Source organism: Centruroides vittatus, unplaced genomic scaffold (assembly GCF_030686945.1).
Source record: "Centruroides vittatus isolate TY-2023 unplaced genomic scaffold, ASM3068694v2 contig_875, whole genome shotgun sequence".
Taxonomy (NCBI): Eukaryota; Metazoa; Arthropoda; class Arachnida; order Scorpiones; family Buthidae; genus Centruroides; species Centruroides vittatus.
Genome location: NW_027122567.1, coordinates 1,500,756 through 1,524,318, shown reverse-complemented (window position 1 = coordinate 1,524,318; position 23,563 = coordinate 1,500,756). Strand labels below are relative to the sequence as shown.

General features: G+C 25.6%; 1 protein-coding gene across 3 annotated transcripts in view; it reads right to left on the bottom strand.

Annotated features, from left to right (window-relative positions):
* LOC136982977 (uncharacterized) overlaps positions 1-23,563 on the bottom strand; it is a 62,079-nt gene that overhangs the window by 13,085 nt on the left and 25,431 nt on the right. For all 3 annotated transcript variants that reach the window (XM_067279562.1, XM_067279563.1, XM_067279564.1), the window contains 9 exons: positions 21,151-21,464; positions 16,623-19,343; positions 13,780-13,850; positions 10,577-10,658; positions 9,440-9,565; positions 8,233-8,442; positions 7,092-7,184; positions 2,756-2,874; positions 40-110 (listed from right to left, as the gene is read on the bottom strand). In XM_067279562.1, the coding sequence (XP_067135663.1) occupies positions 40-110; positions 2,756-2,874; positions 7,092-7,184; positions 8,233-8,442; positions 9,440-9,565; positions 10,577-10,658; positions 13,780-13,850; positions 16,623-19,343; positions 21,151-21,464 (3,807 nt within the window). The remainder of the gene's footprint in view (positions 1-39; positions 111-2,755; positions 2,875-7,091; positions 7,185-8,232; positions 8,443-9,439; positions 9,566-10,576; positions 10,659-13,779; positions 13,851-16,622; positions 19,344-21,150; positions 21,465-23,563) is intronic.

The following is a 23,563-nucleotide window of genomic DNA, read 5'->3' as shown; positions in this document are numbered from 1 at the left end:
AAAATTACACAATAGTCATATTTTTAATTATAAAATTACCAGAAACTGGGCCCATACAACGAAGAATGGAACCTGGATTGTTTGTTAGAACCTTTAAATTCCAAGGATGCCTAGAGAACAATTGTTTTAAAAATTGAATATACTATTTTATATATTTGAACAAATTTATTTTAAAATATGTAAATAATAAATTCTGCAATTTAACTTTTATCAGTGTTGGGTTCATTTGAATGAAAATAACTGATCATTCAAATGATTCTCTCAACTCTCTTTGATACATTTTAACTTTAAAATAAAGATTAGATTACTCAAAACATTATGAGAACTCTTCAGTCCGCAATCAAACTTTTGTACTGAAAGTTATTTTTGCTTTCAATAATAAACCATTGAAAGCAAAAATTTACTTACAAAGGACGACTTTGTACCTGCTGAAAAAATACTATACTATTCAACTACCATTTTCCATTCTGGACAGTGACAGACATCACACAGGAGTAATACCAAGGAATTCAACACCCAGGGTCTTGGGAATAAGAAAACATTGCACTAGACATTCTGACAGTTTCCTATTGCATGTTGTAAAAAAAAAAATAAATAAAAATATTAACTAATTAAACAAGGTATTTAGGTATGTTTTGATTTATTTCCTTAGAAGACAATTGATAACAGTTTCAGTTATTAAACATATTTATTTCAAATAAGAATACTTTGATTACATTAGATTGGATTGATGTAACAGGATAATATAACACATGGGTGATCTGTCAAAATTTGGTGCCTCCTGAAAGAATTTTCTTTAGAAAACTGGCCACTATTTAGATGTTAGATATATGAAGAAAACCCAAAAAACTTCATGTGGCCAGTCCACTGGTCAAATGCAAACATGCAACCAATTACCAGTGTCCGATGGTTAAAAACACTTGCAACTATTTAATACATAAATTAATAAATTATTTTTTAATTATATTTACAGTATTACTAAAAGAAATTTTTAGAATAGTTTGAAGATTTTCATGTTTTTATGAAAAACTGGAAAATGTAAAGTGATTCAACATTTTAGTATTAAACATTTGACAAATTGCAAAAACTTAACTGAAAGATATTTTACAGATTTGAATGATTCATTGGAATGATCCTTTGATTATTCAAATTATTTGATTAAAAAAATCATTAAAATAAACCCATCACTAATTTTTCTCTTAATTTATCCACATACAAATATTCTATATTATGTACTTCAAAAATGACCAAAAGAATCTCAAATTGAAATACAAGAATATTAGGAATAAAACATCAATAAATAATGAATTTGAATATGAAAGTTTGGCATTTTAAAATTATAATGATATTTTTTCTATAATAATAATAAATGATAAAATAATTTAAATATTAAAAAATACATAAACTTATGCATTTATTTTATAATTGCCATATATCTTAGCTACAGATAAGAACAAGAAGGATGAAATTTTCTATAATCATTATTGATTTTATTTACTTCAAATATTAACATGGTAAAAAATCTAACCACAAAATTCACCACTACACTAGTAGAAAGTTATGTTCTCATCAATGACTTTACAAAGCAAAGAATTTTTTTTAATATGATACAAACTTATATTTCTTTCTTATTTGTCAGAAATCTGTAGTTTATTAGGCACAGATTTGTTTGGCAATATTTTTAAAACAAAAGATTTTTTATACTTGTATTATAAAACCTGTTTTAATTTGTTTGTTTTTCAAATATATTTTAATATAATATGGTCCATACATTTCTATATTCAACGATTGACTCAACTAAAAATGATGTTTCTAAATGGATTGTTGAGTTCTCTGTTGAGACTAGTTGAGACTAGTTGCTGTTTCACCGTTGAGCTCAACGGTCTCAACGACCTGAAAGACCATTGAATATTCAACAAACTAACATGACAACTTCCATGAAAAGTAAATTTCACTCATAGAAACTATCCATTTGCTCTTGCTGTGGATGCTGTAATAGCAGACAGATTAATGAACGATCTGTATATGATAAAACACGTGACTGCACGATTATGTTGGATAATTTGGTCAATATTAAAATATTAAGCTTTTTTCATAAACTACCTCCACAAATTTGTCCAAAATTGATTATGACTGATATTTGGCCCTCTTTAAGCCTTCCTATATAAATATTCAAGAAATTCAAATTATTAAAGAAAAATCCAGCATACAAGAAAATGTTACAGATAAGGGTTCATGGATAAAAGGATTTATTCGAATAATGGTTAAGTGAGTTACTTTAATTATTTAGCAAAACAGTCACAATCATTTTGCTTCTCCTTAATTAAGTTGGCCAGCATGAAAGTGCCCTTTCAACAAAATGTTTCTTTTTTCTACAAAACGTGATGTCAGATCATTCAATGGAGGGACTCAACAGAAAATTCACTGTTGAGTCAACCATTGAATATAGAGATGTAAGGTGTGTCACAAAGTTTAATTTAAAATTTTGTTTATAGATGTTACTTTCTCAAATATAATATGAATAATGAAAGAATAATTTGTTACATATTCTTCCATTATTCACTAGAAGTAAAGAATTGCATTGATTTGGCAATCACATTAAGACAAAAGACTTTATCATCTATTTTTCTAGGAACTGAAGTCAAAAATTTGATATTATTATTATTATATCTGTTTACATATAAACATGTATTTGTATTTAATTATTAAAAATACATTTAAATATATAAAAATAACTTATATTTATAATACATACTTAGAAAATAAACTATTTTTATTGCATGGAAATCCACTTCCATAAACACTACTATCTATATTTCCAGCATGGACCACTAAATGTCGAGCTCGTTCCGTTACAATTTTCCAAAATTCTTGCTGAAAAATAATGACTTCACATTATATAAAAACATATTCTTCAGCTAAAATAACGATTTTATTTTAAATAAAATGATATTATAATACGGTTGACAAGAAATATTGAGATGTCAGTAATTATTAATTACTGACATCTCAATATATTAATATAACAGTAATTATTAATTAAGCAACAAATTAAATTTCATTATTATACAATTATTAGTATTTTTCTTTTATTTGTATAGAGTTTTTAAGACACTAAAAACTATTATATTTGAAAAAAATGCTTAGGTAATTAATGAAATTAATTCAATTTGAAAAATGTATCAAAGAATTAGCAATAAAAAGTTATTTGACAGAAACATTATATTAGAAAATATTGTGTTGAAGATTGTTAATATATTAATTCTGGAAATAAACAAATAATAATAATAAGAGAAGCACAATTTAAAGAATGATGATAATATAAACATTACAAAATAGAGTTCTAATGGTTGATCACTTTCTATATGAAAATCACTTGATAAGTTATGGCAATTGTATTTTATCTCAAAAAGTGTAAGAGATTTTTAGAAAAAAAATGCATGTTTAAACTATATTATATTATAAAATTTTTTAAAATAATTTCAAACTGATACATACAATAATAATGCCATAATGACATCATCAAGTGAGGCATCTTGCAAGAACCACCCAGATTTTTGAATATATGCAAATGTCATTTCATTTGGAGCAATGAAGCTACTAAAAATTTTTGTTAAATGTGGATTAACTGAAAAACAGTATCACAAAGAACTAGTAGAAGCTGAGGGCAATAATGCTCTTCCAAGTCAAATGGTTGCACAGTGGTGAATAATACTTTCAAAATGGAAGATATCAAATTGTAGATGAATAATGCAGTGGCCTTCCACAAACAAAAATTAAAAATTTGTCAATTGTAGTCATTGCCTTCAGACTGATTGGTGATGGAGATATGTTAATTTACCAGCAGAGACTAATCATACTGTGTATACAGAAACTTGCATTCTTACAAAAATATTGCACAAATGAACTTTGTTCTTGATGGGTACCTCAAGTCTTCACAGATATGTGGGAAAGTATACATAGGAGACTATTTTAAAGGATGTTGATAAGGTAAGTCATTGTTTTAGTGCATTGTAACCCACAAAAGTTCAGCATATGTTACTCATTATACTTCTTAATCTTTATGCTTCCTCATTTCTGGCTGAGTGTCTGTGCACATCAACTTCACAATATTAATGTGTCAGATATTGTAGCTACATTTGTCAAATTTGTGCCAAAAATTTTGTAACATAATGCTGATTTAATTCTTGTTTTTCACTTTGACAAATCTATCATATTTTTGGAAAAAACTATTGTTGTATTGACTTATCAAATGATCCCGTATTACAGAATATTAAACATTGAAATATTAGAGAAAATGAAAATATCAGATTGACTACATGTATATCAAAAATAATTATTTAGAAAAAATATAGTTTTACTTTAATTTAAACATTAAAACTTTTCATATCATGACAGTTTTATCACATAAAATAATATTTTAACAATGAGATGCATTACCAGAAAAACTGTTAAACAACTTATTAATATCTTTTATTTATTTTTTTAAATAGATGTCTTAATAGAAATTTGATGAACAGGAAAATTACTATTCTCTTCTAACCACACAATTCTTTATAATAAATATTTCTTCCATAAACAGAGCTGAATAGTAAGTAATAAATATTCATGCGTAATGTTAATTGATGTGTGTAACTAATTATGATGTAAAATAATCTCCCCAAAAATAATAAAGCTGATGAGCAATTTTAATTGTCATAATTAAATATCATACAGATTTAAAAGCATCTACAGTTAAAAAAGGTTTAAAATTATCTTTCAACATATTATGTTTTTGAAACATTCAGTAGTCAATCTTTAATGATAAACCACTAAAAATTAAAAATTAAAGTTTAGACAGATATAGAATATAATCTAATGTCTTTCAAATCTATCATAATCATCTTTCCAAAACATCTGGAATAAAATAAAAGAAATTTGTTTATTTGTTTGTGACATCTGTGCTTGAAACCTTGGTATATACATTTGCATTTGAATTGGTGGTGTCATTAAATTTCATCTTTTCTATTGGCTGTCTTGGGAAATTTATCTTCTTTTTATTCGTATTTTTTTTACAACACATTTCATTGTATTGTATAGAAAAATTTGTAGTAATACACAAATTACTTTCAAATGATCACAAAGTTCATTTTAGTAAAGTCTATAAAATATTCTTTGTTGTTCCAGAGAAATTTTTTAACGTTCAAAAATATTTCTGTAAAATATGATGGAACAAGTCTATACAAAGATATGTATTATAAATAAAACAAATTTTAATTTATTAAGAAAGGATCAAAGGAAAAATGATGAAACTTGTAATACTGATTGAAGCAATTAATTAATGCATATAGTCAGAACTACCAGGTTTAGTTTTTGAATCTGTTCTATTTCTTAAGCTAATATGAGCATTGCTGGGTACATGCTATACATGTACTGTACAATAGTGTTTGAAAAATCGTTTTTGTCAATCTAATAATCTCACTTTTGCATTTAGTAAATGAGACATTGTATAAAAACAATTTTAAGATAATATTTATTTCAATAGTACTTTGTATGAGTTTTTAAGATGTACTCCTGTTTATTTAGTGTGTATGGAGTGTTCATTGGTTCCACTGTCTTGCATGATGTTGAATAGATGTATTAGCTGGGTTTTTAGAACATTCAGCTTGATAAGTGCCTTAGTAAGATTTTCCTGCAGATTGTTTTGAAATGGGTAGAGGTGCCTTGGATTAAGTATTTGTCTGTGAATTGTGTAAGGAATGGGATTGGTTTTGAAAATTTGTTAAAAAATGTAAATGAACTTTATTTATTAGGGTTAAATAATTTTGATAATTATATTTCAAACCTGAATAATAGCATATTATCAAGCACCTTCTGCTGGTGGTATAATTATCTGAACAAATCTTTTTTTGATTTATTTATAATAATAATATAAATTTTTATAACAATTTATAATGATAATATTTTTATAATGTTATGGCAGAATTAAAGCAAGTTAGGTGTAACTCATTAAGTTTTTTTTTATGTAATTACAAAAGGGACATTTGCATGTGCAGTATAGTTAATTCATCTTGGATGCATATCATGTGATAGCAATTTGTGCCTTTTTTGTCAAAATTACATGAGGATATTTTCATGTCACTTCCTTTTCATTTAATAATTTTGTGATATGAATTCTTTCTTCAAGGTATTATTTTTATTAAAATGGTTAAATTTTGTATCTTCTGATGTTGGTGTAGTAATTTTGATTTTCTTTCAGGTTTATAGTATAAAAGTGGTTGGTGATTTTATGCTAATTGCATCCCAGGGAGGATGTGGTTCACATGCTATTTACTAGCAATTAGTTTTCGTTGTTTGGAAGCATTTGTGGATAAAAGACTAATCTAATTCTTTCTTTTTACATTTTAGGTAAAATATTGTTATTTAAGTTTGTGTTTTCTATACTTTTTTGGGTAATTCTTCTACTTTTAGGTTTAAAATTGAATTTACCCTTATATTATAATTATAGGTTACATGTGTTTGATTTGTATTAACAGATTTACAGATTTGTTTGCAGTATTTTTTTTTTTGTATGATTTCTTCCCATAACATGGTTGTACCGGTATGCTAAATAAATAAATAAATACAATTGTAAATAAAACATAACTAGCTATGTTTTGTTCTATAACAATATCTCACATATATATAAACACATACTGCATATATAAATTAACATTGTACAATACATGTTATATATTGTACATGTTACATATGTTACAATAAATTGTAATGATATATTTTTTGTATATGTTTTTTTGTTAAAAAGGAAAGTATGTTTTTTTTTTGTATTTAAAATTCACAAAAAATGGATTTTATAGTTTTTAAAAAATATTGCTAACATTATAGATTTTTTTTTTTTTTTTTTGTTTGTGGTTTAAGGCCCTTTACCGCTCAGAGAGCACAAAAAGGCCAAATGTAAGATAAAACAATATGCTAACAAAATATAGCAAAATTACATATTTTAGGTATATAAAAATATCAATGAAAAAAAGACAGAACTTAAATGTCCTTTGTATCAGTTTATAAAGCATATATCAACATTTTCTGAGTGAAATAGTGAATAATAATTTTACCTCAATTTCTTCTGGTGTTGGTTCGTTTTTATACCACATTGCCATTGTGTTTCGAGCTACCCGATAGAAACTGCTTAAAGACATTGATCTACCCTAAAAAATAATGCACAAGTTAAATTATTTATAGTATTTTAATTTCAATTAACAAGATGTAAATATTTGTATTTCTTTAATTAAAATGCTTATTACTGGATGCATTTGTATTTTTTCAAAATTCAACAAGTTACATAGGATGTGTTATTATAATGAATAGTTTAGTTCAAAGCTTTAATAACTTTTGTATGATTATCATTTAGATTATTTCTTAATTATTGTCTGATATCTTTATTTTTTCTCATTATACGTATATACATATAAATATATTTTATAATAAATTAACATATATCACAATTAAATCAACATTAAAATATTATTTGATAATGATAATGATGTTGAAGATAATAAATCACAAGCTAGATAAAGAGAATTAAAAATTCAAATATAAAATAATTTCCTATAATAAAAGCAAATACAATATTAATTTATCATATACTAGATGTGTATAGAATATTACTTCAAAAAGTTCCAATTAATAAATGCACCATTTTCTTTATAACAGTAACATATAGAATGAAAGAAAAGCAAATACAGGGATGCCTCATACTTCGAATTTAATTCATTCCAGGAGGCCATTCAAGAACAGAATCAATTTTTCTCATTAGAAATAATGGAAAGTGAATTAATCCATTCCCAGATCCAAAACAATATTCATTTTGATAAACTTAAAACAGCAAGTATACATAATTTCAAATAAAAATAACAATTACATGTCCTAGTAATAGCAGTAAAGCAGTAGTAAAGTTCTAGTAGTAAAGCATGAAAACATGTTTTCATGCTTTATTACTAGAACTTTTGACAATGTGCCAAATTTTGGAATAAAGGATATTTCAACTTTTCTAAAGATATTATTGATGACTTTGGACAAAGAAAAGAAACAGTCTAAGTATTTCATAATATACATACAAAATCAACAGATATGCTGTCTCATTGCATGATCTACACTTGATATCAAATTGTTTACTTCTTTATAGGTAACATAATGATTATCTACAAAAATTGGTATAATAATTTGATTTATTAAATATTGTTTAGAATCACTAACCTTAGTAACACAATCATTATTTATTTCTTCTTCATCGTCATCATCATCCTTATTTCCAGTTTCTCTATTTCGTAATCTCTGCTGTGCCCACTTATCATAACTAACCATAACTTCTTCTTCTAACCTTTTTTTATCATCTTCTGAGAGAGTATCATATGGAACTAAATATTTGCAATATGCATCATATAATTTTGTAACACGATCTTGAGCCTATAATTGAAAAAAATTGAAATACTTAAATAATATTGAGAATATTCTATTATTTCATTGTCATTAGTAATTAATATGAAAAATAAATTAGATATTTCTATAAATTAATAAATTACATCAAGTAAAATAGCACATAAATTCCAAAACCAAATTATCTGAAAATAAAATTTATCATCAGATTCAGAAATCATGAATTTCAAGCATTTTAATAATTATTTATAAAACTTTAGAGTAATAAAATTATGCAATTAAATATATTCAATATAAAATGTTAAAACTTTTTATGTCATTAATCAAAATATCTAAATTTCAGTAGATGTAGAATTTATAAGAATATATTTTAACATACTACAATCATCATCTTCAAATCTCTAAACCTCATTCACATTGTTGTTTAGATCAGTAATGGTTCTCAATTGCATTATTTAATAATTTTCTAGTTCTTTTTAAAGTTAATGATCATCAGTAAGCCCGATGTATTAATAATGAACTAAATGATCACCATAATTAATCAGGTTACTTTTCGCTACTATTAATAATTAGATATTAAGTAATTTGGTATTAGAGATAGATGTTAGACACCATCTCTTATCCAAATTAGTATTATAATAATTTAATATTTATTAAATAATTTTAGAATAGTCTGTAAGAAAAGAATAATACCTCTAATATCAAATTACTTAATATCTAATAATTAATATCAGTAAAAAATAGGCCAATTAATTACAGCAATAGTATGGTTTATTAAGTTAATTAACTTAATATACAACTGTACTTGCATATTCAAGCTTAAAATATTTTAATGAGTCATACATAAATGTCTAGCAGTTACAAAAATATTTAATTGCAAATGTTTTTTTGCATACAATATGCTATTATAAAGCCAATATACATTACAGAATGAAACAGAACAATATTTTCATTCTAAACTTAAAACAGAACAGAATCTAATATTGACCAGAATAAAATAAAATTTAAAATTTAAAGTAAAGCTTACAGCTTTTGGTATGTGCATTGCATCTGCAACTCTCTGCCATTTCTTTTTTTCAATAACTTGCTGCAATCCACCAAAATGTTGCACAGTGTGATAAAATTTTGATAAATCCAGTTCAATACCACCAATCTGAAAAAAGATTACAAAAAATTAATCTAATTTTAATTTTAATAAATAGAAGGAAAATATCTAATTACTTTAAAAACTGCAAGAAGCTATAATAATAAACTAATAAGAATTATAATAATAATAATTTTTACCATATTGAATGTGACTATAAATAAACAGCATAAAAATTCTGTTACTGTTTAATGAGGAAAATAATTTTATATAAAATCACAATGTAAAAGAAATAACAATATTTTATTTTACAATTAATTTTAAATATTAAAATTAGTATTCATAATAATTAAGATAAAGGTACTAATAACTGACACATTAAGAAAAAAATATTCTATTTCTGCCAATAACATAAATATTTATATTGAAACAAAAATAATTTCAAGAATAATCACTACACAAACTTTTGTGATTAATTTAAAATTATTTTTGAAAAAATACACTGTATTTAAATTTTTTTTTTAATTCTTGAATCTATGTCCTTGCACTACTAGTTGACACAGCCTAAAACAAAAATCAATACAAGTTGACATATTATTGGGCTAACAACTGATATTTAATCACCACCATAAACTGATTTAGAAAACTGACATTTAGTCCTATCACAAATTACAATCATTTTTGGTATTGGAAATTCATTTATTATTTGTGAATAAGTAATAATTCTAATATCAGATTTATTTTGATTAAAAACAGTCTTTTTGTCATCACAGCAATTCATTGCCATAATTTTGAGATTGTCTTTTAGTATCTTCTGAATAGTACACACATATTTGTAAAATTTTATTTGAAATTCTGATTATTTAAAGAAAAATATCTTGGAAATGTCAACCACTAATGCACTGTCAAGCTTTAGTGTCTTTACCTTAATTTATTAATAAAACTGAAAATCAATTTTTACGATTTTATTACTGACAATGAATATTGTTATAAATATTCAAGTTACTATTAGAATGGTAATTTACTAAGCAATATTAAGAAGTTAGTGTGTGTAATTTTATTAATTACTGTACTACTCACAAGTGGTGCTTGTTCCAAAGTCACGCCTTGAGATCGAAGATGTCTTTTAATACAAGCAACATGTTTAACATTTGGACCCCATCTATTAATATTTAAATAAATTTATTTATAAATGTTTAAATACATAAAAAACTTAAATCAGTGATAATAACTTCAAGAATACAACATATTGAAAATATATTTAAGCTTGTTTTGAGAGAAGAAACTATATAAAAGAAATACAAATACATTGCATTAACCTTGTATAGCATTGCATTTAATTTTTAGAAACTAAATTAAACTCGGATTGGACCACAAAAATTTTAATAGAATAACTGAAGAAGGTCCTAGGGTGGATTGAAAACGTAAGTGCTATGTTTCAAAAACTAAGTGCAAAGCTATACAAGGTTAGTGCGATGTATTTGTATTTATTATCACTTTGTTCATCAGATGGATTTGATATATAAAAATAATTTGCAGTAATTATATACATTGTACCGTAATGAACCAACATATATATATATAAAATCAACTCTAATTATATTATACTTAATTCTAAAAATATTTAAAATTATTTGAATTGTTTTAAAGTTATAAAATTGAAGCTTCACAAAAATTTGTTTTCATAATTTTACATTATTTTTTATTTTGTACAGTATTTATTATTCTGATTCTCATTAAAACATAAAAATGCTTTTTTTTTTTTTTAAATATAATGTTAATAGCTATTAATAATACTTTAGGACCAAAGAAAACACATTCACTAAGAATTCTGGTACACTACTTTGATGCTTTTACTTAAATTTGGTAGAGTTAGTTTGAGGAAGGCCAATTCTAATCTTACCTCTTTAATAAATTCTATAGTTTTTTAACTTTCACTTAATGAGGGTGGTCAAGACTTATATCACACATTAATTCAGAGTAGAATAAAACTTATTTTTTTACTTCACTTGGAATTATAAAATTCTTGTTATTAAAACCAGAAATAAAGAGTTTTATTACAGGGAAATTACTGAAATGTTGAGCTTCAAAATTAAGAAGCACAGTATAGATAAGATTACTAATAAATTTCTGCTAGAAGTGATGAGTAAAGATTCAGTAGTGCTCTGGGATAAAATAGATCTTCTGGAAGAAAAATGACCAACACAATAATGTCAAGTCAGAAGAATTTGTCTGAACTGTTAGCTGACATGGCTATGATATATAAATATATATTCTTGCCACTCTGAAGAACCCAGGTTTGAGTCAATGTCAGATTCTCAGGAATGTTTCTTGGATAGTCTGGAAACAGTGACCAAACCTTCATCATCTGGCTGCCCTATTATGGGTCTGATTAAACCTTTAATGGACCTGTTTTAAAAGTCCACTTAGTACCTACAAGGCAAGAAGAATTAAAAAATAATAATAATAAATAAAATAAAATAATCTGTCTAGATTTATGGAAGAAATCTGAAACAAAATGTTATAAATGCCAAATATTTCAACTATCTTTCCAACCTTTGGAAATAGTTACATTTCAAGATGAATTTTAAGATTAAAGAATTTTTTTTAATAACCTCATCAATCTGATTAGGGTATTCTGTAATCTGTGTAATAAATAAATAAATAAATAAATAAATTTAATATTAGACTAATTGATTTATTTTTTAATTTTATATTTTTCACAAAAGATATTTTTTGTTAGTAAATTTTTATTCAAGTCACATTCCTTCCTATTTCTAAGACAGCATATTGTTATGTTACCATGTATTTATTTTATTTCTTCATGCCTGATGAAGTACTACTAGAATGATTTCTTTCTTAAAGTAAGTTCCTTTTTAGACTCTAAGTAAAACCTGTTTCACAAGTATTTTATAAGTTTGGAGAACTTTACTTGACAAATGTTAGATGATGATTTGAACTGCTGACCTTTGAGAAACTAATCTAAAACTCTGCCACTTGAATTAATCCAATCCAATAGTTTCTGAAAAATTTGAAATATTTATATAGTAGCAATGAAAGCATATAATTTTGAAGCTACTCTTAGAAACATTCTAAAATGATACTACAAAGTTAAAAATTTTTGATAATGGCTCATAAAAGAATAATTCAAAATGCAAGAAAGACATTAAAAATCTTTTTAAAAATTCTTGCAATTCAAAACATAAAATCAATGCAAAGTTTTATAAATTCTAATATCTGAATTAGGCCTTTAGAAAGAATTCAATGCTGATCTTTTGAGTTATATTTAGGTTGACAAAATTTGATATAAGAGGAACATTTTTATCTGTTTAGGAAATAAATTTAAGTTAATTTTCAAATAATGGAAATAGGCACTCCAAAACGTCAAAAAAGAAATTGTCTTCTGACAGCTAAAACAAATGATATAAATTATTATATTTGTGGTGTTGTTTCAAAATATCCAAATTTTGAACAGTTCAACAATTCGATTTCAATTTTATTACTGAAAATAGAAAAGCAGTTATAGAATAAACCAAATATGTATACAAATATAAACATCCATAAACCTGATTTTTAGATCAATGCTGAATGATTGATGTATTACATTAGGCTATATTAATGCTACTGATTGCTAATTACTAATTAAATGCCAAGTAATTTAGTCTGGAGGTAGGTATTTGGTGTCATCTCCTGATAAATTAATAATTATAATTATTTAATTTATCAAGGCTGGCAATACGACCACATGGCAAGAGGGAGTTGCAAGTTTAAGTCCATTTCAGGCCAATTCTTTTCTTCCAGAACCTTCTAAATTAATTATTAAGTGTTAATTTAATTAAAATCTCTAGGCCAAATTTCTTGACATTTAATTAGTAGCATTAATATATCCTGAAGTAATCCAGCAATTATTTAGCCAAATATGTACTTTTGTATATATGCATTTTATATTTATATGTATTATAAATATAATACATACAAATTTTAATTTGGCAAGAATTTTTTTCTTTTAAACGTGAAGATAGTTGCTACATTACAAATAAAATAAAATCTAAAATATATCTATTTAAGTATTTTCAATAAGTTATTTTTAATAATGAAATTTTTAATACTTTGTTTACATTTCTGAAAACAGAAAGAATGCTTCATATTCAGACAGATATAGGAATTACTTCCATTACAAATAATTATCCTTTAATCAATGTTTTAATATCCTTAAATAAGTAATTTTCAAATAAGTTCCTAAAATAATATTTCATTAAAATAAATAATTAACAAATGCTTACCTGTATAACATTTTATGCACATATTGATTATGAGCTGTAAACCTCATATCATCATTCACTTTACATTCAGGCTAAAAAAAATTAAAATTTATAAACATTAATCTAAATAACTAATAATTCCTTAAATAAAATATAATTATAAAATTACTATTATTTTTTTCAACTGTTCTTAAAGTATATTTTGGCTAACTGATTTTTAGACTACCTTGAAAATATACAAAAATCAGTATATTAGTATTTTCTTGATAATTACTAAATCAATAATTTATATTGGGCACATACATTTTAAATTTGTGAATAATGATGGTAATGTAAACAAAACAATATTTTAATAACAGGAAACAAACTAGTTGTAAAAATATTTGTTAATATTTTTATTCATTTTATAGAACTTCAGTTTCTTTTTTTCTCTTGATACTTTAGGTACCTTACTAAATTGATAAATTAACCATAATATGTAATCCCTAAATTTTGCAAAAATAAAAAAAATCCTGTAGTTCATGAGAAAAATCTCAAAAGAAGCAAAAAACAATGTATATATATAAAAAACAAGAAAAAAAACTAAGAGTAAACCAATCAAACTTTACACTATAATACTATTAAATAAACAGAACTAAAAAATGCTAAACAAAATAAAGTCAGACTCTAATAAATTTTTATCTAGAACAGGAAGGTCAGTGATAGTTTCCAGTCTTACAATTTTAATAAAATTTTCATTTTTCCACAATAACCACTGTTGTTAATTAATGAAATGTAGGGTTCGGAATCGCTTAGGCAAGCGATTTCCGCCCTGTTTTATTATAACGAACTTTCATAACGGAAAAACCGTTAGCAACGGCCGTTGGAAAGATCCGTTGAGTTTCAAGTCGACGACAGACGGACGATTGGCTGGCGGGAAATGACCATTGGCGGCCATTGTGGAAACATTCAAATTTGATTGGTGGACGATTCAAACGCCGGACACTATTTAAGCAGTAGTTTCGGCGGGAACAGGGTTGGTATCAGTTTGTGTCGGGATCGGCTGAGTTCAGATCGGATCGGATTAGGATCGTTGTTACCGAAGTTCTAACTGTCTCGGTCGTTAGACGCTATGGAAATCTGGGGAAAGTAAACCCCAGTGGTTTAGTACGAACTTGTTCCTGACTCAGAGGTGCTGTAATTACAAGTCTGTTTGATCGTAAGGAGTTCTTTCGACGAATTTGTACGGGAATAGTCGGTTGTCGTTGGATTAGTGTTTGTGCATATTTAATTGTGACTCTAATTTGTATTGCTTTGTACATTTTTACTGTAAGTATAAATTTTGTGTTTCGTCAAACCGACTGAGTGGTTATTTTGAACATTACTTGAAAGATATAAAAAAAACTAATTTAAAAAAAATTTAAAACTGCAATTTTAAATGATATTTGTTTATATGTTTGTCTTCAATTTTTAAAATTGATAAAAATCAAGAATTAAAAATTTGTTCTAATTCAAAATCTGTTATATCCTATTTAACTGATGAAATTTTTTTTTATAATAAACAAATATACTAAATAAAATATTTTTCCAATTAATCAATTTTTTTTATACAAAATAAAGATATTTGTTTTGCTTACATCAACATCATCATTACTCATAAACTCAATATACATAGGCTGTTTTTTTTTCCAACCTCCAACAGTCCATAAAACAAAGACAAGTGTAAATAACAAAATGAATTTTTTACCATAAGTTAGGTACAAACATGGTTACTTTTCAACATAATCACTGTGAAGATTGAGGCATTTGTCTATCTGTGGAAGAGCTTTGAAATCCTCTCTTCATGGAATATTGCCACCAGTGATCGAGTAGCTCAGCACTAAATCGGGGCTGTACACTAGTTGTTTAAAAAGTTCCAATCTAAGTGGAAGTCTGAAAGGTGATAGTCTTCACACCTTAGTCTTCACAAAGGTGATAGTTTAATGTATGAAGACTTCCACCTCTTTCCTGAACTGGAAACTTGGCTAGCAGGATAGAGGTTTGAGACTAATGACAATCTTCAAAACAACATTAAGGCCCATCTCAATCACTGGCAGCAACATTCTATATAGCAGGTATTTATGTACTGTACCATGTGGGATACTGTTGGGAAAGCATGCAATTTATGGTGTAAATTATCTTAATGTAATGTCACAATGATTTACATATGCAGTAGAAAATGTTATGTTTACTTTCAATAGTTGTAGTAGTTGTATAGATGCAGAATGATTGAATTCATGATGCCCAATATTAGTTTGTGTGTCATACTGTACTAAAATGGCTAAATACTATAATTTTTTAAGTTATACATTTATTAAATAATTAATAATAACTGTATAATATACTTTGATGATTACATGTTACAACAATTTATACTGTAAATTACATGTTTTTCCTGCCAGTACCCCATATTGTACCATACATACCTACCGTGTATGTATGTATGGTATTGTACATCCAAAGATGCTTACCTACACATACATACATGCTATGCATGTATGTATGTGTAGGTAAGCATCACTGATGCATTACTTTTGAACAACCTTGTATAAGAAAATAACTAAATTTCAGAAAAATAAAACATAATTATTGAATCATATTGAACATTATAAAAAGTTATTGGAAGTAATAACCATCAATCATCTATTTATTTTGCTATTAATAATTTTAGAAAAAAATTATTAAAATATAATTATTTTTTTACTGTTCAAATATTAAAAAAAATAAAATTTAAACAACTATTAAGATAGCAAATTATCAATAATTTATATAATCAGGATATGCCTGAAATGTATATATTTGTTGTATTATTGCTAATCATTCAAATAGTAAAACTATCTAAATACCTTAAATTGAGCTGGTGGTACTATTTTACAAATTCCAAATTTTTCTGCTTCTGGTTGAATTTTCTTAATATACTCCAAAGGATCAAGAAAATCTTCTTGCGATGGATAAAAAACAGGTGCATTTAATATTTTGGGGTTGTCTTGAATGGAAGTTGTTGAGTCTTTTCCAGGTGAATTATCATCTAGTTTGAGTTTTTTACTGAAAGATGTAGTTCTACTTCTTCTTCTTGGTAATGATGTAGAAGTTGTTCCTGGAGAAGTTATTGCTTTTGGCATATTTTTTACTTTTGTTTTTCCGGATTCTTTAGGACTAGAATCAGTAGAAACTTCAGGAACTACGGCATCAGTTGTAACTGGTAAAGGAGATCCTACTGGTGTCATTGTTTGTGTTCCAACTGAAGTTTCTTCACTTCTAAGAGGACCTTCATTCATACAAGCTAAAAGATCCTCTTCACAAGTATTTGTTGCAGCATCTGCCATTGTTTTAGTTGGTGTTAATTCTTGAATAAAATGTAAAGGAACTTGGGCAAGTGTATCCCTTGTTGTCAACAAAATAGCACCTGCTGTAAATGCTTCATCAAAAACACCAGAAAATTCACTTGTCATCAAACTCTGAATTTCTTCGGCACTTCCAAAAACCAGATCACTTGGTAATGTTTGAGCCATTTCATTAGAAATAGCATCAAATGTTGCTACTCCATCTGACATGTCTTCAATAATATAAGATGTTTCTGTTTCATCACTTGGACAATCTGTTGTAGGTTGTCCAACAGATGAAGTTAATGCTGTTGAATTTGTTTCACATCTATTATTTAAAGAAGAATTTTGAATTGCTTCTTCTGATTGACTGAGTTCTTTGGTTGAAGAGTCACTATCATCATTTAATGTTTTATCTTTAGAATCAGATATTACTGTTTCACTACTGTTATCACTATCAGATTTTTTAAAATTATATTCATCTGACATTTCATCTTTTTCTAACTGATCAAGAGTCTTTTTCTGTAAACCTTTATTCTTTGAGTATTTATTTAGAAGTTTTGATAGAACTTTTTTGCTTGACTTTTTTGAGGATAATTCTCTCTGATATAAATAACCTGATTTATTAAATTTCTTTGGTTTGTTTGCCGAATCATTAAATTCTAAATTTTCTTTTGAAATAAATCCTTCATCCTCCATTAATTTTTCAAAATCATTAAATGCATACTGTTCTCCACTACTCTTTTTCTTTCTTAATGCTAACTGGTAATCTTTATCTGATTTTGAATATTGACTTTGATCTTCGTTAGAATAATTATTTTGTTTATCTTTCTTGTTAAACTTTTCTTTTTTACCTACAATTCCATAGGAAGTTTTACATGTATATTTATGATCTTCTGAACTAATTCTTTCTAAATCTCTTGATTTACCATCTTTTTTCATTGATTTTTCTTTGGATGAATCAAACTGTTTTAATTTATTAAAATTATTAAATTTATCACATTTTTCTTTCTCTTGATTCTGTTTTTCAGATTTACTTTTTTCTTTTTCTTTAATTAAGCATTTTGAGTTGTCATCATATTTTCTTAATTTATTAGTTTCTATTATTTGATTTATTTCTTTATTTTTTAACATAGATACTTTTTGTTTTACTTGATCTGTTAACTTTCCTTCATTAGTTAATTCTTTCAAATTTAATTTTTCTTGGTTCAAAATTTTCTTGTTTCTTCCTCGTGTAACTTTTTTGGCATCAATATTAATTTTACCTTCAAGTTTAGATTTTGAAACTTTACAGTCCATTCGCTTTTCATTTTTCTTTTCCAGTTTAGCTTCATTAATAATCATTTCTTTTAATCTAGCACTGCGTGTCATGGGTTTTGATATTTGTGTCTTACATAATTTAGATGATCTGGTTCTTCCTAGGGTATCATGAACTTGCCTGACAGGTTGAACAAATTTCTTTTTTACTACAGTTTTATACTTCTTAGTTAACTGAGTTTTTGATTGTGTAATTTTTTCAGGTGGTGGCAGTTTTACATAGGAATGTTCTGCAGTACTAAGTAATGCTGCTTTTCTGATAGACATGTGGGACATAGTTTTATTTTTTACTGGTATATTTTTTATTTGTTTAGATGAATTATTACTGTCTTTCCTTAGACTTATTCTAGATCTTTCAGTTCTTTGTTTTTGTGGTACTTTTTTAATTGTAATACTACTATTAGAATCAGTATCACTATCAGAATCAAAATCTAAAATTGGAGGAACAAGTTTGGCTTTTCTTAACCATGGTGTGGTAGAATTTTGTTGTGTGGCAGTTCGTGTTATAGGAAGAGACAATTCTTGATGAATTTTTGATGACCTTAAAAGTCTTTTGTTTTCTACAGGAGTTTTATTGCTTGCAGAGCATGCACTTCTTGTCTGTCTGACATTAATTAAATTTTCAACAGTTCTTTTTACTGAGGAATTAGAATTCTGATTAATATTCTGAGTTCTTAAAGTAATTGTAGGTTTTGAATTGTGAGATAAATTTTCTTTCTGATTATGGAATGTTTTAGTCCTTTGTTTTGCAAGACGCTGTTGTTTATATTTTTCTTTAAGAGCACTTACAGATGCTAACTGTTTTGATTTCCCATTAATGTTATTATTGGGTTGTAATAATCTTAATCGTCCTGGAGGTGCAGCTTGCTTATGTTTTTGAAATTCAGAGTCATCACTCAAAAATTTTCTTTTTCTGTTATTAAGCACCTGAAATTTGTATTAAAAATTATTATTATTAAAACCTTTAAAATAACATCACAAAAAATTATTATTAAAACAAAAATAGTCATCAAATTTTAATATTTATCTCAAATTACCTATAGAAAAAGAATACAGATATATAGAAACAGCAAAAAACATATTAATATAAGAAAGTATAGATTTTTATTATGTTTTTATATTATTTAATTTAGTTAATTTCTTTAATATATAACTTACACACATATATATGTATATATAATAATAAAAAGAAACAAGTTTTATTTATCTATATATATAGATAAATAAAACTTATTATTATACAGAAGTTATCTTTTGTTTCCAAATAGAAAATTTTTGCAATAATATAATAATTAATAGATAAACAAAACAATTTATGAAGAACTTTCATATATTACACATTTTGAAAAGTTTTTCATCCAGAAGTTTAAACTTTATTTATACATTTATTATATTATTTTATAATATTTATTTATAATCATTATCAATGCTATTTTGTTACACATAATAAAAGATATCCACATATAAACATATATAAAAATGTTTAAATCAAATCATTTCCTATAAAAATAAGTTATCATCATCATCATTTTAAGCAGTAATATGTCCGTAATATAAAAAAAAATTTCAAGTACTTGTTTATTACAAAGCAGTATCATTCAGATAGTTTAAAGTTATATCAATTTATATTCTGTAAGTTTTAATTGTGAGTTTTAAAACTAAAATATTAAATGTATAACTAAATAGGAATTAAGGCTTTCTATCAATTAAATTAAATTTATAAAATGCTAAAATTAAATAATCTTTTGAGGAATATTAAGTTAAAGATTGATTACATTAACTAATAAAATGTTCAAAAGTTTGTTTCAAAGATTAATTAATTACTTCTAATTATATTTTAAAAAATAATCTCTAATTTAACTAGAGAAATTTAACATCAACTATGCCGTGATGACCAGGGTCCAATATTATGTTTCAGGTATAGGTATATATAGCATATTGCTGGAAAAATACTTTGATGCATATTTAAGATTTTTTGCAAAACTGAACCATCTTACACAGAACTACAGTTATTATGCATCTGGATATTAAAAGCAGAATACATGTAGATAAAAAGCCACTTTTTTTATTGGCATAACTTTAGTGAAATTAAAATTATATAATGGAAAACTGAAGCCTAATGAATTAAGTAGTTTCAGCAGATCAGCATAAAAAACTAGTATTTAATTAAATAACCATAGTTTTTTCATACCAAAGCACATCTCTTTGGTATTCTATTAATTATCTTCTGTAGCTCTTTCATTATGATGACATGATGCCATACGACAATTGGGTTTTGTTGACATATTTTTTTTTTTAAATTTATTCACAGATTTTTAATAGGATTAAGTCGCTATATTCAGGTTTAGTAAAAAAATTTCTTATTTTGTGATTGCAAGTGCATTTTTGCAAGAATCATGAATTTACTTCATATAACTACATTTGTATTTAAATGTAAATATCAATTAAATTTCTGTATTAATAACAGTTAGAATTTCAATTTTAAATAATTAATTTCTAAATTGTCTGTTTATGTATATTGTAATGAAATAATTATATGGAGAATATTAAATATGGGCTGGTTACTTTGACATAAGACATTTAAACATTATCACAAAATTCATTTTATTGATAATTTATTGCATTTCTAGAATAGTTAATTTAAATTATAACTTAATAAAATATGTTAGTTTAATTTTTTTATTAATCAATACTATAATCAAATTACAGAGCTTAAAATTTTATTTTACTATACCTCTTTACTTCTACTTCGTTTTTGTTGACATTGCATACTGTATGTACTTTCTTCAGAAGCTGATTCTGACTCCATACCTTCCTTATTAGAATGACTCCTTTTTCTGTTAAGATTATATTTATTTGTTGGTTGTCTTAAAGAAGAAATATTTTCATGCTTATAAAATTTATCATGTTCTGATTTTGAAGCATATTCTTTGTATGAAGCCATATCGAATAATTCAGGTTCAGGACTACCTTCTCTACTATCAGAACTACTATCACTTTTTGCACAGTTGTTGAGAAAATCTAGTGATGGAGGTAAAATTGATGTGCCTGTAAAAACATTTATCTAATTACTTAATGTATGAAAAAGTCATAAAAATTAAAACTATTATTATTTTCATATTAAAAAATACAATTATTTCCTTATAATATGGTATTTAATCTAATATAAATAAGGAGAAACAAAGTCTTAACATTTAATGTTTATAGCTTTCAAACTTCATAAAAGAAAGAGGACAAAACAACCTATCATTTTTCAAACATCAAAAACATGACATTCTATAGCAATAACAATGACTCTGTTTTCATTACAACAAAAAACTTTTTCCAAATAAAATCTTATTTTTTGCCCTCACAAATAATAAAATTTGCACATTAAGGAAACAGTAGCACCAAATTTTGCCCTAGTGGCTGAATAAAATCCAACAGTGTTCAGAATACTACAAAATGACAAGTAACTCGTGACCTATCCAATATGACTGGAATTTATTCTATACCTTTAAGTGACAATCAGTACAACAAGCAGGTAAAATACACTGGATCCACTATGAAGAATCTCAACAATGCTCTTTCTGCATAAGCAATGGAAACTGATATTGAAGTATAATAGGATGATACTAAAATAATATGACCCATAACTGAAATCCACAATTTAAAACATCTTGAAGTCTTAGAAAACTACAAGGGAAATTTAGCACAGAGATGTAATAATTACTATGATGCAGATTCCTATATAGCTTTTGACCCTTAAAGTTTTCATCCCACATATATTCTATATGTTAATTTTATTTACTATTTTTCCTTTATATTTATATATTGTTTAAATGTTTAATTTTATTACTAATTTATTCTGTAATATTATTATATTGTAATCATGTATTAAACTGTTATCATTCATTTTTCTTTTCAAATCTTGAATATATTTGAATAGAATCATTCAATGAATTCAGATTGATAACTTAAGCAGATTGAAAACGTTTTTGTTTTAATAAATTTACTGCTGGAGTTTACAAGATGTTTTTAATCAAGTGTATTATATACTAGTGGACGAATTTCATAATACTATGATTACTGCAATCCATTTTGATAATTATTTCTATTGCTGATAATGAGCTTTGCCAATTTCTTAATTGTTTAAAAGTTGACTGCTTCTAAAATACTAATTATTAAACAAGACTTTTTAAATACATCTATTATTTTTTATCATTACTAACATAATTTAATTAATATTGTAATTAAATTTATCATTTACATTTAAGCTAGTGATCATTGCAAAATATACAACATAGCTTACTTAAATCAATTATTTCAAATATAAAGTCCATTTAATTAGTTAAATTTATTGATCTTCAAATATTTTTTTTCAATTCTACATATGAATGAAAGTAATTCATATTATAAATTATATACTTTATAGCTTTAATTTTATAACTTCTATTGCAGTAATCCTTCAATTAATGTAGTTTTTTGAGAGTAGATTCTTATTTTTAAATTATTAGCACATATTAAACAAACAGCTTAAGTGCCAATGCATGCATAACAAATAGAGTCACATCTGACAAAATTTATAGCCAAATTTCTCTAAACTATTTGTATGGAAATTATTCAGCTGTAGAAAAAAATCTAGCAATGAGTTGAATAACTTTCCTGGCTATTATGAAATTGTATTTAAAAAAATAACTTTTATAATTTTAATTACAATTTAACTTAATAAAATCACATGTGGCACCATCTGTTTTGAGCTTTTGTTATAAAAACCTTTTATATTTTTTAACTATTATAAAATGGCAAAAAAGCTTAATTTTGAGGGTAGGGATGAGTTTTATAAAACAAGTATAAATGTTAATAACAAGTAAAATTATCATTAAGTCTGGTCCTACTGAAGATATACACAACCCTCTTTATCTCCCCACCATCTCAGCATTTAACCTCCAAAATTTAATAGCACCAATGCTCCTCATATACAAGCCACCATGCAAAATTTCATTACTTAATCTTTACCCCACTCTGAGATATTAAGTGAAATAGATGCCAGCACACACACACACATACATACACAGACATATATATCCACAGAATATTTTTTGCCATGTTTTTGACTGTTTTGGATCAAAATATGGCAATTTGCAAAAAATTTGGAGGATCAAATT